Genomic DNA, 15,877 nt, shown 5'->3' with positions numbered 1-15,877 from the left:
AACATAATTACACCTTGATTTTTTACTTTCAGTCTGTTTGTTTCTATGATCTCATGTGCTTTAATTTCTCCTCTGTAGTAAAGTATGTACTCCACTAACTGTGTATTATTATTGATGTTTCTTCATAGAAAATAAGAGGCATTTGAGGATATGGTTTCCAATATGTCAGTGGCATTTTCTTCCTGGAAATTCATCAATTTTAGCCTGTTATTTTCTTTGTACACTCTTTATTCTTTCCTTCCTGGGAAAGAGAGTTTGAGAGAGATTGTAACTAGTGAATGTGCCTTTATGTATTTATGTAAACATGTCATGGTATTTTAAAGGAATATAGTGTACATACTGTCTATCTATTTATCTATTTGTATCGTAACTGTGTGTAGGTTTTTGGAGTTCAGGTACAGTCAGAGAAATACGAGTGAAATCTGGAGGTGGGGTTAAAGTTCCTGTAAAAGGTCATGAAATGAAAATAAAAAAAAAAAGTTTTTATTTTTCCCCAAAGAGTAATCTCACTGTTCTGTTTTCCAGGCTGCACTTAAAGCTAATATGTGAAGCATAAAAATAATAGTTAATAATGAAATGTTTTAGGCAGTATGCTGTATTTTATTCTTAAAGACATTTCAAAAGAGTCTATCTTTTATCTTGGCATTTTTCAGAGAAAAAAATTAAATGCATGAGTTTTTAGCAAAATTTTTATTGACTTCAGGCTTTATTTTATTAAATGTATTTGTTATTCCATTTTTTTATGAAACTTTATTATATAGTGGACATTTAGTATTATGGAAAATCTGTACTAGAAACGTTAGTGTTAATAGCTTAGTATTTTAGTCCTTCACAAATTAATGCTTGTGGTAACTGGATGATTTTAGGCCTGTTCTTACAAACAAGGCCTTACTGATGTGCAAGGAACAGTAATATGTGTCAAAACCTCCACATTAACCAAGGTAAGCAGTATAAATGGGGTGTAGGAATCCCCTGTTAGACTAAAAATCTCCAAGAGAAAATCTCCAGAGCCTACAAATTAAAGACCTCCAATATCATTTAAAAATAAAGCCTTTTATGTAGTAGTAGAGCATTTTTTCAGCTGATAATCAAATGACACTATTATGCAGGCTTACTAGATTTGCAAATTTACAAGTTTTTACAAGTCAGTTGGGTCCCTTCCTCAGGAAATCAGTTGAAGTTTTTTTTCCTGTATTGACTCAAAGAGCCTGGTTGTCCTTAAATCCTTCTGAATATATTTGCCTTATAATTTGACTGCATTGAGTCAACACCCTTATAGGAACCGTAATGCAATAAAAAAAAGAGAAACTGTTCAATATGGTTTCCAATTACCTTAGGATCAGATTGGAGAGACTGGAATGTACACAATAAAACCTGCACAAGACTTGAGTTCTGTGAGATTTTGGAAGCAACCACTGCTTTGCAACATAAAATACCATTTGAAAGCTTTACTCTGCTTCCAGTGGTTGTAAAGTGATAAAAATGAAAATATGTGTGTGTCTTGAAATGTGCATTTTTCTTTTAAAAATTTTCTGAACCACACCTTTGTGGAATTGAAAGCCTCATATGTAAGTAACTAAGCATCACTGCTCTTACTCGGTTTTTTATTATAGTGAATGTTTTTGCTTTGCCATGTTCTGCAGTAAAATTCTTTATAACTTATTTACATTTTTACTTAAGAAAAATATGTGAATTTAGATGTGCTTGGTGAATTTATTTTGTAAAAGTCTTCAGGTTACACTGGAATCCCCAATATGCATCTTGCTTTCAAACAGAATATGGAATATTAGTTCTGTCTTGTTTTTGTATGTAGCTAGCAGTAGAGTTATTACAAACTCTATTTGAGTGTATCCAGAAATAAATTTGTGCTTTGACATACGAATTTGTTGCATGGGACCATAAAATTTTAATTGTGGTTTCATTTTAGTTTTGCAAATAAAATTAGTCTGAGGTAATTCATTGCTTTTATTTTAGCAAATGATTATAGAGAGCAAGAAACTTGCATTTGTAGACCGCTATAAAGGAAAGTATTACATCTGATGTGTTTTCAATGAATAATTTCTAAGCTGGGTAAAAAAAATGGGCTCTAGTGTAATAATTTTTCATTTCTTCAACTTATTTTTAGTTGACTTGGAGCACATGCGCACAGTGAAAGCTGACAAGCACCAGCGATTTTGTCAGGAAAACAATTTCAGTAGCCATTTTGTGTCAGCCAAGACAGGAGATTCTGTAAGTAAGGAAAAAAAAACCAAACTTGTAGATGTCTGTTGTTTTTTTTCAAGATGCAGCAGTTTTGTTATACTTCACATAACAAACCATTGAGAACTCGGAGTGCTGCAGACCCCTTTTTTGCCTCCCTTAGTTGCATGAAAAGTAGATCTTTGTATGAGTGCATATTATTGTTATTAAATTACAGTGGTTTCTCATCTGATTTTCAGTTTGAGGTACAGATTTTAATGGAAATGGTGTGGCTTATACATCAGCATGAGAACTGAGACCAGCTAAATCTCTGTTTGCTGTCAGCCTGTAGTTAAATATTTATTTCTTCATTCCAGGTGGAGTCCCATCTATAGACCATCAATATAGAAATTTCCAACAATTGGTAAATAATGTGACAAGACCCTGTTGCAATAAAAGTTTTTAATATGAGTCCTGAGCCATGAGAGACATTGCCTCTGCAGGTTCCATTGAAATTTGAACATTCTGGCATTTGTAGCAGATGCTTTGCAGAGTGCATTTTTGAACAGTCTTTTGACTCTGAGCTAACTGGGTTATTTGTTTTAGTTGGAAGTGTATGAAAGAAAAGGTTCTTTTTAGTTGACACTACCAGTCAAATTAAATCATATTGTATTGTTTTGCTGGATTTCTGTCACATGCCTAATGAGTTTGTCATTGCCATAAAAGTCTTGTATCTGTCTCCTTAATATTATTGTTGACATGAAAGTTTACTTTATTTTTATGTTATTGAACAGCAAGACCTTGTTCAAGTACAGGGAAGTATAGTCCACAAAAGGAATCACTTGTTAAGGTCTTTGATTAAAATTGTGCAGTGAACTGCCTAATTTTGTAAGATAATAGTTTTTTTCTGTAAAGTCTAACAATATTGCTGTTACAAATGCGGTGAGTCCTGATTCTCTTTATAGTTTGTGTTAAATCCCTGGCATATTTTTTTGTTTAAAGTGTGAAAATACAGGCTTTTTATGTTAGAAACAGAAGAAAAGAATCATAATACTGCAGTTAATAAAATGTGCATCTGATAAAATGTATTTTTTTCTCAAGGAGACCACCAAAATCAGTTCATTTCATAATTGATACATTTATCATTGCTAATTATGACAGAATCTTTATTGCAGCTTTTAAATTAAGTCATTAATTACATCAGCATTCCACTATATATACTGATTTTACTTTTCATAGCTAACTGTTTAAAAACAAAATTAAATCTGAACATACCTAGAAAACATTAACCGGAAATCTTTGCCTAAATATCTACTAAAAAAAGAAGTAGTTTCAGTAGTTCATTTTGAATTTCAGTATAAATTTGAATTAGCCCTTTCACTGTTGCTGCACACTCATCTTTCAAAATCTTCATGTACTTTGGTAGTTGTGCAGGAAAGATGGAGTGTTTATCCTAGACAGTGATTTAAGAAGAGGGCATCCATTGCAACTGTGAATATAGACTACAGGATTCTTACTCAGTTAAATGATTTGTTTTGTTTACATCAGATCTTTTCAACAGACTTGTTTGCAGAAGATGATTTTGTGTACATAGAAAATTCTGAAAGTCTCCTCAGGGGAGAAAAATTTTCATGGAAGATTTTTATAACTAACTGTGTTACTGTCCATCAGATCACATAACTGAAGCATTGCACTTGTGCTTGATGTTTTTTGCACAGAGTGTCCTCAGGGCAGGTGATGTAGCTCAGAGCACCTGAGAGCTTGGTGTAGGTTAAACTAGGTTTCTGGGCCTCAGAATCTCTGTTGAGTAAGTCCTTTCTTGTTGTGTAGATGTTGGTAGAACAGACCAGTACTAGACCAAGGAATTGAGAGAAAGAGCAATTGTTTTGGAAACTACCGCACTTTGTTGGTTGAGCCACTAATTTATTTCTGCTTTCCATCTCAGGTGGAAGAAGAGATTGTGTAAATAGTATTTTTCTGAATTTTCACTGAAAATGACTGAGAGCATGTACATAGATCTTGTTTTTTGGGGGTGGCAGCTACATGATGAAAACCAATGTTTGTTAGTAATTTAGACTGTGAGTGAACTCAGACAAACCGCCCTGCAGATAAAATACAACATGTAGCCTGGCAATACAGTGTTCAGCAGCAGTGCACACTTAAATCTGCTCCTCTTGAACATCTGTCATGTTCTTTAATCACATTTAAAATGCAGTTTTACCTAAACAGTAAGGTAAGTGGACTGTCCTGAGATAAATTAAAGGAATTATTTAAGACAGCACTGCCACCCAGTATTATGTGTAAAACCATGTCCAAAGTCTAACTGCCAGGCTGCTGCTGCAGGCTGTACAACATCTTGCTTGTTCCTAGATACTTCTATTCAGGATATGTTTTGTAAGATTCTTCAGAACTCTTTCATATTGCTATTTTTTGAACATGTGTAGCAGAGATTTTGGTGATGTCGATGCACAGTTCTGTTGTTCTCAGTTTTGGAAACCTACATCTCTTACTTCACAATACACTGATAATGTATTTTTGTGCTAAACATTAGTGAATACCCATATTCATATTTTATAGCACCAAGAGTAGTATTTGAGAGGTGGGTTGTGTAAAAGCTTGTTTAAACTTAGGTCTCTGGAGGCAGAGTAGAAGTGTTGCTTAACAATCCAGCATACTGTTCATTCCTTGTACCATTGTTGAGTTATTTTCCCAAAATTTTAAACAAAATTGAAAGTACCAGATGAGGTTATTTTAAGATCTGTTTTGCACAGGTCATAATCTTGTATATCATTGTTTACAGTTCAAGAATGGTTTGATATATTTGAAAGAACCTCAAGGATGTCTGTTTTTAATCATTTAAATGCAATTTTTTTTTTTCCATAGGTCTTCCTATGTTTTCAGAGAATTGCTGCTGACATACTCGGCATCAAATTAAACAAAGCAGAATTGGAACAATCACAGGTGATTTTCCACAAATACATGGGTGTTTTTAGTATTTTATTTAGTATTAAAAGTTATCTTGTTGCAGATTTATAATTTTTCTTTAAATCAATGTTCATTTATTTTTCTGAAGATAATTATTTAATTTCACAACAGCTTTTTAAAAATATAATAATTTCTTATTTATCCATCATGATCAACTCTCTGAAACAAGAAAAAACATGTTCAAAAATGAAGAAAAACTTTAGTTCTAAGGATGTTTGTTTAAAAATAGTGCTTAAAATGAGTTTAAAAATTAAATATGTATGCATATACAGGTAGCAAGGAAGATATTAATGATAATATATGCATGGGTTTAAACTGAAAAATTTTTCTACAACCCAGTTTTCAGAAACCTCAGAAAAAGAAGATTATACTACTGAGGCAACCCTGTGTAATGACATTTGAGATTACAATTATTTAAATTTACTTAGTGAACCCAAATGTTGCTATTCTAGAGGTGTAATATCCTGGAACTGCTTTTCCCTACCAGTGTTGAACAAGTACCCCAAAATAAGTCAATGAGTTTATTTAAAATAAATGGTAAAACATTTCTTATGTACAGCTTGGTCTCCTGCTTTTTGAAATATACAATAAATATGTAATTTCTGAAAGTGCTTTGCCACAGCAGTGTTTGCAATCTGTGTTGAAGTGGTTAACTAGAAAACTGTATTGCAAACAGTAAAACTGTAAAATATACTTACAGAGCATACTTAACAAGCAGAGTAGTTTCAAAAAGCTGTAATTTACAGGCAGAGAAATACTAAGTGTGTCTTTTCAATGTTCTTTTACTACTAAGGTACCATCCATCTATTACTCTGAGCTTTGTGATTATTTGCATATAAATAATTGAGCACATAGAGTTCTTGAATTTTCCTTTGGTTGTTTAGCTAGCACTGGAATATCAGTCCTAGACCTCTCTGTGCTGTGAGTGGTGTTCCATACCTCAGGTGTAAGACTTTAGAAAGGTGTGCAAATACCTTAAATTTAAAAGAGACTGATAATAGGTTTATATGGGAAATTGTATCATTCTAAGGAGAGTGTCTGTTTTTAGGTTGTTACTTTAGAGTAGGAACCTCGACATAGCCCCAACTCAAGAATACATAACTTTCTGTGTCAAAATGATATCAGGTTTAAGTAGGCTTCCTTAAAATTTTTAGGCATTGAGTACTCTAGCTATTGGGCTATAAAATTAGATTGGTGGATAGATGGATGCTGGATAAATGCTATAAATAATCCAGTAAAAACAATAATGTGACTCATCCCTAAAGTATACAAGTGTTGACTTGGATTTAATCTTTAAATAAGGAGTAAAAGCCACTGTAGTTTTTACAAATATGCACTACTTACACACTGCATGATATATTTGAGTTTTCCATATTTTGTGTAATGTGAGATTTCCTCATTTTGAAAACAGCGAAGGTTGTTGCTTGAATCTGTTTGTCAGAGAACATCAGATATGTTCATTCCATCTAGCTGGTAACAAAGTATAAGATTAAATACTCAACTTGTGTAAGATGCCAACAGTCAAATGCTATACGTGTATTTTTTTTATTGTCTAGTATTGAGAATATGCTTTAAAATTATTTCTAGCACTCGATTTTATGCCTGAAGATCTTATCTTTTGTGTTTAGAGTCAGTTATAATTGTCACAGTCTAGGAAGATCTTAGCAGTGACTCATAGGTGGATAGAAATAAGTAATAGGAATCCCAAACACATTATTTTAACTTGTGTGAATTTGTGGCGTTTGGCTCATGACTTTTAAACTTTGATGACTGGCAGAACTGCAGAAGCTCTTGTGGAAAGTATTTGAGGTTCTCAGCTGCCTTCAAATTAGCAGCACAACTTCTGTTAATTAACTGCAAGAACAAGCCTTAGAAATTGAATTATATTTACTCTGCATTGTTTTAGAAAACAGCTGCAGCAGTTTAAGATATTAATGCAGCCCAAGCTATTTGCTACTGCCCTTTTGTTGGAATGTGTTGCTCTCACATCAGAATCAGAAAATGGAAGGTGATCATGTGCTTTGGCCACATCAGGGTGAAGTTGAGCAGCTTAATTTAAACTGCTGCTGAAAGTTGTTTTAAAGAGAAGCTGCCAGACTTTGTGCTGAAGTGGATGAGTTGCAAGTACAGGTTACATTCCACCAGCTCTCCTTTGGCAGCAGTGATCTCCACCAGAGGAATAGGACAGACATTTGGGGGTGGTAAGTTTTTAAACTATCTCAGCTAGAGCGACTAAACCTTGTCTGTTCACATGCTGAGATGACTGTTAATCAAACCTTTATTTGGACAAAACTGTGGTGAAACAAAGAACTAGATTACGCTTCATGCGTGACTGGAAAGTAGAGCATGTTTTTTGAAATGGAACAGTTCCAAAATCAGAAAATTGCCGATTCTGACTTAATTTTAGTCCTCAAAATACTCTCCCTTTTAAATTGCAAGGGTCTGATGAAATTTGAGGAAATAGCTCCTTTACTAATCAAATGTTTTTCTTTCTGTATTTTTTACTTTCAACCGTAGTGTAAAAACTGCATGGGGTACAGCTTTGTTCCTTGGCATTGGCAAGAGCTAGCATTTTTGTAAGTGATGTGTAGTTTTCTCTCTAACTAAACGCCAGTTCAGCAGACCAGTGTGTGTGCGCCAGCTTTGTACAATAAAATGTTTGGCAGATAAGTCAGATCTTGAATACAGAACACCTGGACCAAGAAAGGTTATTTCTCATTATTGACAGTGACTTGAACCATGGCAATGATAACACTTGACATAGAATCTGATGCAGAGGCCCAAGTTTTTAATTACCATGAACTTAATAAAAGAAATGTTGCAATGATATTTTTTTACTCCTATTTGGATGAAATTCCATTAGAAAATGGAAGTAATTTATGATCGTCAGTTTTTTGCTACAGTGTACCTAGGCATAGGTCACTAACCTGCCTGTGTTTACAGGATGGGATTTAGACCAATGTTTGAGAAACAATTAATTGCTTACTGATTGCAAGACTTTTTTTTTTTTTTTTGCCCCTTAGCTCTAGTCAAAAGATTGGTATGAAGAAACTAGGTCCTGTGAGGTCAGATAACGCTGTTTAATGCTAAAACTCCTACTACTGCCCTACATGGAATTTGGCAACCTTTCTCTTGATAACATCAGGCCAGGAGTCCAGTGAATCATGAGTGTTGTCCACTAGATAAGATAATATGAATGTGATCCATTAAACTCAAGAAGAGTACTTCAGCAGCTAATAAATCCAGGTCCTTTACCAGCCTATTCAATTATCGTTGCTTGCTTGACATACAGGTTTTATTTACAGAGGTAATCTTTAACATATTCTGTTTATATATTCCTAATCCAGTTTATATATTGTTTCCTTTAAAATGATAGAATTTAATTCTTTATTAATTCTTTTTAACCTTGAAAATGTATTGTAGGAAAGTTGAAGTATTTAAGAAAAAAATATTAAACTGGTTTAGGGTATCTTTCATAGCAGACTTACCTCCTCTGCTGCTTCTTTGCTGAAATTGTTCCATGAGTTTTACTTCCTTTGCATGAACCTTCTATCGACCTTTTATTAATAATGAGAACCCTGTATCCCTTACCTATATTAATAATGAGAAAACTTTTAACAGTTTTGTTTGTTTGTCTTTAGGGGAAAATGGGAACCTTTTATTTTTAAATGAAGCAAAGAAAAATCAAAACTTGCAGCATTTTGATGTGAGGTTGTTAATTTGGTCACTGCTTTTGGATTATATATTTAGGTATAGTGTGATAGTTATGTAATGGGAAAGATGCATGCGTACAGCTAATGCATTTGTTACAGGCTGATAATGTAGTATTTAATATTTAAGTATCTTTGACTTAAAGGAGGAATAGGCCATTGTCATCTTTTCTTCCACTGGATTCCCTGCCTTTTTATTCTGTCCCTTCTCTAGCTTTAATACACTTTTTCTGGATTGCATGTATGAGCCTTTCACTTTGGTGCTTTGAAAGGGCATGTCCTGGAAGAAGCTCGAGAAGCAGCCCTGGTGCTGCTTTCAGCCAGACATGTTGCTCTTGTATCAGCCTAAGGCCTGAAAATGCACTTTCATTTTGCTTCTGCATAATCTTATGTTATCCATTCATTCTTTTCAACTACTGATTAATCTCTCCATTGTTTTCCTTCTCTTTTCTTTTTACATTCTTCTCCTTGCCCTCTATCCATCATGTTGATACATGGTTAACAGCATGTTGTCAGGGCAGAACTAGTGAAATATCCTGAAGAAGATAACCAGCATCACACTTCCAACTGCCAGAGCAAAGTCTGCTCAATGCAGTAGTTCAGGTATTGATGGAAAACTCGGTTTGTTTCTTTTTTATAAGCTGCGTTGCTTTTACATGAAGTAACAACTGTTAAAGTAAGTTCTATTGAAAGATTGTGTTTTGTATATGTAAGCACTTGCAATACTCAACATGTTATTTTGGAACTCTGTGTACAATTAATTATATAGTGTTTCTAATAATCAGATAGTTGGTAGAAACTTTGAAATGCTTCATGTATTCAGTGCTGTACATTCAAAATATTACAAAGCTGTCTCAGATGGAAATGGATGCAAAATTGTACATTTTCGTCTCCTCATGTAGGAGAGAACATCAGTCTTATCAAATGTTTTGTAAATAGAATGGGTAATATCTGTTAGATCTGTATTGGAGAATGAATATAGTATGCTTTTTATGTTAATGCAATCTTTAGCCAGTATGCCTATCAAAGCTTTTTAAAAATATGGCTGTATTTAAAATTTGCTTTGAATTCTGTCCATGTTTTCTGATGAAATGCTTGTAGTAAAGACAAAAAGGCAAACTTAGGTACAATTTCCAGTTACAATTTAGGCAGCTATTCTTAAAGAATGAATGGCACAACTTTTGCAAATAAATTTTGCTTTATTACTCTCATACAGAACAATTTTCATGGAAGTAGAACTGTATTCACTGCTTTAGCAAGAAAGTCTTATTCCTTTTGTAGTGTTGTGAAAACTACCAAGGCACTTGTTTCTCCTTAGTATGAATAAACTGAAAATTACAATCAGAATTAGCGCCTGATAAAGCTTCCTGTAAGGTAGTGGAAAAAAACCTGGCTTGTTTGTTGTCTTTCCCTTCATATTTCAGTAAAAATCTGTTGAATGCTTTGCCAGCATGAAGGTTGTATTTTTTGATTGTTACTGTGTTTTCTTTTATGACAGAGGGTGGTGAAGGCAGATATTGTCAACTACAGTCAGGAGCCTGTGACAAGAAGCGTTAATCCTCCCAGAAGCTCAATGTGTGCGGTTCAATGACCACGCTGCTCTTCTCTGGTTTGATACCTGTGCAGTTCTCCTGCCTTGACACAGGCTCGGGGATTACCAGGAACTTTAACAGGGACCACCGCAACAATGCAATTAGAGGTTTCGGAAACATGTTGCACCCTTGTCCATTAAGAAGCAGCAGGCAGTTGTTTGACTGGCTGAAATTCAAATATGTGTGAGACCACACATTTGAAAAATTAAGGTCTATATTCTTTTAAATTATATTTAAATAAAACTGTATAACTGTGTTTATGTTTTCTCCTGTCTATTTGACTGATACCAGAACAAAAATGGATGAGGAAGCTCTGCATTCAAAATGCTTTTAAAGACATCATCATGGAAGTGTATTTTGCCAAAGCATTTTAAATTTTTTTTTCTCCAGTTATTTGAACTAACACTCAGAAAAATGTTACTTGGAAAAGCTGTTGCTGGAATAATTTTAAACATATAATATATTTTATCTAGGGATAATTTTGAAAGTGTTCCATTAATATATATAGTTAGCACAAAATGTATAAATTGTATCCAGTGAGAAACAGTGCTTGAAATAAAGCTGTTATTATAAAATACCTTTTCTGATGTCTCAAGTTGTCTCCATGGATGCTCTGAAAAATGCTAGTGTTTTTGTGTATTTTTATTACCACATCAGCATTACTTCTTGCAGTAAAAGATAGGCTTATATATCTTTATGAATATGGATGAATCTCAGTCAGCAGTTTGGTCTGTAAATGATGAGTGATCTATTCAACATGCATTAGAAACTGTTGATAGATCAATTTGCATCAGTCACTTTAAATAACTAACAGAATGACTTTTGGCCTGGTACTCTTCTTTCTAGTTGAGAGTAAATGACAAAAATCAGTCTGCTCTGTGAACTTCACACTTCTTCCCTGTTCCTTTTCTAGCTGTGCACACAGTTCTCTGCTGGCACATTTGAAACAGAAAGGTAAGGAGAGAAAAAAAATTAAGCTGTCTCAATTCCAAACTAGAAATCTTTTCATGTTTAAACTCTAGAATGTGCTTTCTTATCACCATGAGGAAGCATTTGGAGATTCAGAAAGTAATGAGGCTCTGAGGGAAGCTTGTATATCACAAGTGAAAATCATGAGGTTCTTCAAGTGAATGTTACTATTAAACTGTTCAAGCAAGTGCTTACTAGTTGGAGCAATTAAACAATTAGTAATTTAATAAAGTAGCTAAACTATTTTAACTATATTAAAAAAAGATTGCAGATGGCAAAAAGTCCTATTTGTTAGCTTAACACATATAATTCTGTGATATGACTTAGTGTGTAATGTTTAGCATTCAGGTATGGGAAATTCTAAGAAAGAAGCCTGGATATTGAGAAGATTATTCTACACTAACATAGGTGTGATTTGCAGTAAATTATTTATTCTAGAGTTACAGTCTGTATTCTTGCTCCTTCCCATGGAGTTTGTGTCCCACTTGCTTTAGTGTATAGTTAAGTGCAGCTGTAAGGGGAACTCTCTTCCACTACCACCAGATGAGAACTTCTCTTTGAAGAGTTTTTCTAAAGTAGTTACTCAGTTCACAAGTTTATGGCCTCCAAGGCAGGTGGGAAGTTTTTTTAAACCCTTAGATTTCTTGGTGTGTTTGCGGCCTGAACTCTGATGGTATGTTCAAATATTAACAAGAACTTCCCCCTCTGAGGAGCTGAGCACAATGATATGCAGAGCCCATTGCTACCTTGAATAATAAAAAATTTTTGCTTTTACATTTTGGGTATCCTATAGTATGAAAGATGTTATATGTGTCCCAGTCCGAGCTGTTTTACAGATGGATTTTGTGTGTTGGTCTCATCACAATTTTTATTCTTGGTGCCTATTTTCCTAGCTGTCTTTGACTTGTACATCCTTTTGTATTGTATTCCTATTGATCTTTCACCAACTGCTGTGTTAAAGGCCTACCTCCTCTGAAGATATTGTTGTTTATGTTTCCAAGCTGCCCTCATTCTTCCTAATGTACATCTGTATTATTTACGCTAACTGGGAATCTCCTCTCTTCCGTGCCCTCAGCCCCTCCTTTTGCTGCCCCTCTTAACCTCCTCAGCTTTTTGTATTGTATACTGACTTCCACTCTCTCTGCTTTTCCCTACCCTTCCTGCCCCATTGAGATCCATTACCTGTCCACCTTTTAATCCTTACAAATGAGCTTTGCTCTTTTTGCTCAGCCTTGGGGACCCCACCTTGAGCCTTCTGATTCCAGCTGCAGTCTAAATCCTTGGCTGTGGTAGCTGCCTTTGAAGTGCTGCAGCAGCTGTGATTGAAGATTGAGCAGTGCTGTTGCTGGTGCTATGGCACAAGTTCCTCAGGCAGAGCAGAAAGGTCAGAGATGATTCTGGGGGATTAAGCAGTATGGAGAGAGGGAGTAGACAGTGTTCTGCAGGGAAGGCAAGGTGACTGGAGGGATAGACACAAATCTAGTTAGAGAGGTGTGTAAGGGAAGGCAAGCGAGCCACTGCTTTGGGTCCGGTTGCCTTCTGTAAGTGACATCCTACCACTACTGATTCACGTGATTCATATATAGTAGAGTTGAATTGTGCCATATTAATGCACTTAAAATTTTTTCCAAGGTGAGAACTCGTTGAAGGCAATTCAGCAAACAGTAATGAAGTAAAAAATGCAGTGCTCTCCAAAAGTGAGGCGACATATGCTTAATGTCCACTGACATAGGGAGTGGGCTGGGACAAGTGAAGCATGTTTTTTCCTGAAGCTGAGGCCCGATGAAGGGAAGAAACATGTTCAGGCCCTGATCTTACACAGATGCACACTGGTGAAGTGATCTGCCTGCTCAGAGCTGTTGCAAGTAATCATTTCAGTAACAGCTCTGCAGTTAAAGATTGTTGCTAAGTTCAGCTCCTCGCTAAGGTCAGTCTCTGTGATGTGGTGAACACCAGTAGTTACATTGTGTCTGGCTGCGTGGTAGAATATCAGTGCTTTTAAAACACGGATCTGAAGCATTATTAGACTCATGCAGCTTCTTGTCTTTGTGGTTCTAAAGTTTGGTGGAGTCAAATTGAATCTGTTTCACAAACAACAGCGTGAAGGTATTTTCCCTTACAACCAGATGCTGTCAGTGCCAGAACATGTGATGAGTTCATGATCTCCCTGAATACATTGTTCTTTTGACAGTTCATAAAAGCACATGAAGCTGCTTTTTAACCAAAATAACTTTTTTTTAAAATGTTTTAGACACATACAAGATCACTAGGAAATTATGTGAAATGTGCTATTTTGAGGAATTTGAAAATTGTCAGTGCTATCTATCTGCATCATTAGGCATCTGAAAATTCCCTTTTCTTTAAATTGCTGCTTGATTTTCACTGGAAGAAAAGGCCTTATGAATCAGGCAGCTTCTTCTAAATGCAGAGCAAATTTACTTGTCAGCAGGTGCACCTGGTAATGAGCCTGATAGGCAAAATTTAATAATAATTTTGTAAAGAAAAATATCATTGTAATATTTGAAGGTGGTTATTCTGCTTTTTTGTGAGAATGGCAATTTAGATAAATTGCAATTGTATTTTTCCTTTTTAGAGTTATTTTATGTCAGGAATATGATTGCTTTTCCACAAAAGTTTATAATCTTTGTTTCATGATGTTCTTGACATTTTTACAAAGTCATACTAGAGAGTACTGTTTAGAAGGTAAACATTGGTATATCTAACTTGGACTGTACTGTGATGTTAATGTTTTGACAGAAGATTAAAGCACTGTTCTGTAACATAAATAACAAGTTTATAATAATGGGAAATTTTCTGCAGGGGAATTTTTCCTATTTAGAATACTTGCATGCATTTCTGATGTAGCTTAACAGTTTGTATGAGGGGCCTAATAGATGTATTTAAAGCAGCATTGACTTCTATAGAAGTTATATTTACAAAGCTGGCACGATTAACTACTTTTCTTTCTGGAATTTGCACATTATTTCCCAAGCAAAGATGTTACTCTACAATGCTGTATTCTTTTCTTTCTCAGTTCAAATACTACTGCTTAACATATAATCTGATTTCTTTAGGCTGCCTTTATTTAAAACCAACTCATAACCACTTAAAATGTCAAAATAGCTGAATGTTTCTGAAAAGAAAAAGCCAAAATATATCCATGTTTGCGTAGGGGTAATGGTGTACATATGAGATTAAAACTCCAGTCCAGATAATTATCCGTAGGAAGCAAATTTATACTCTGATTTCAGATGCTATGAATAGAATGTGATTAGAATTTTATGTGCTGCAGTTTTATTTGCAAAATACACAGGTCCTATATAAAACCTCTTTTTATAAAGTACTCTCTAGAAGCCTTGGGGATCCCTGTTTAACTTGCAAATGCCGAAGTTTGATCTTCCCCAAATAGAAGATAGTGAAGCTCCTGAGTTCCATGAACTGATTTCTATTTTCAGCTTCCCATAGAGAGCTGACTGTTCAGCCAATTTAAACTCTTTTTTTTTTTTTTTTTTTCCTACTCCACTTCATCTTCATTCATTTTGGCACCATTTTGAACTGGAAGACTTCCAGTTAGTTAATTGGCCATTTGCCTTGTTTTATGTGGGGTGATGTCAAGTGCTGAAATAACCGATTGACTGAAAGCAATCTTGTTTCAAAGGCTGGTCAGAACCAAACCTCAGAAGGTACCAATTTCAGGTTTGTTTTGTATTTAACTGCTACACAGCAGTCCTTCTCCTAGTGGATGAACCTCGGAGAAGAATATAGATTTGAAGTCAAGAACTTGTGTTTGCTCAGATACCACATTTAGAGCACTGAATTCTGGAGGAAGTAGGAATCTAGATCTTTTTTTAATATCACTTTCAAGACTTCCTCTACTTCTACTCTGTAGTGTCATACTAGCAATCAATGTTTTTAAAAAAATATTACTTCAAGTCCCCATTTTAAAAACAAAATGTGGTAAATATACTTTGGTTCAGGAAAGTTTTTCTTTTAAGGATGAGTGGAAAAAACTGCTTATGTTGTATGAAATATCACTGGCATAGTTGAAGATACTTAATACACATTAATAATCATATTTGCTTGTTATTATCTGCTAAATATCCTGTATTCTGCTTTCTACTTTTCTTACTTATTCTTTAGAATGATAATGATTATAAATAGAAAATAAAACACCAAAGCAGTTTTAATTAATTAATGCCTCAGAAAACGTCCTGCAAACTGCTTCAGGCGAACATTTTTTCTTTGCTAGCTAAACTCCATTTCTGTCCTTTCCTGGGCTGATCCATACCAGGTAGCTTGGAGGATCATGACCTACTAATCCTTTTTGATTTCTGGTGAGCTTTTAAAAACAAAGTAGACCAAGAAACATCAAAGGGGGATTTAAAAGACACACACTGTGCCCTGAAAAGTAAATGTTGCTTTGGAAAGCATTCTCTCCTTTAA

At 34.8% G+C, this 15,877-nt stretch overlaps 1 protein-coding gene across 5 annotated transcripts in view; it reads left to right on the top strand.

The window, feature by feature from the left end:
• The window catches only part of RAB28 (RAB28, member RAS oncogene family), a 61,717-nt gene extending 50,675 nt beyond the window's left edge, over nt 1-11,042 (top strand). Inside the window, exons 6-10 of one of the 5 annotated variants that reach the window (XR_007203705.1) lie at nt 1,561-1,568; nt 2,126-2,229; nt 5,062-5,139; nt 7,198-7,364; nt 10,372-10,457. Coding sequence is in view for 4 of the 5 variants with exons in the window: in XM_048304141.1 (XP_048160098.1) it covers nt 1,561-1,568; nt 2,126-2,229; nt 5,062-5,139; nt 9,379-9,471 (283 nt within the window). In the remaining variant the exon portion in view is untranslated. Of the gene's footprint in view, nt 1-1,560; nt 1,569-2,125; nt 2,230-5,061; nt 5,140-7,197; nt 7,365-9,378; nt 9,477-10,371 lie in introns of all 5 variants that reach the window. The other 4 variants (XM_048304141.1, XM_048304142.1, XM_048304143.1 and 1 more) reach the window with 4 other exon arrangements.
• Nucleotides 11,043-15,877: the final 4,835 nt, after the last annotated feature.

The sequence above is a fragment of the Corvus hawaiiensis genome, chromosome 5 (assembly GCF_020740725.1).
Source record: "Corvus hawaiiensis isolate bCorHaw1 chromosome 5, bCorHaw1.pri.cur, whole genome shotgun sequence".
NCBI classification, from domain to species: Eukaryota; Metazoa; Chordata; class Aves; order Passeriformes; family Corvidae; genus Corvus; species Corvus hawaiiensis.
The sequence above is the reverse complement of the archived record's forward strand: the minus strand, read 5'-3'. Positions and strand labels throughout refer to the sequence as shown.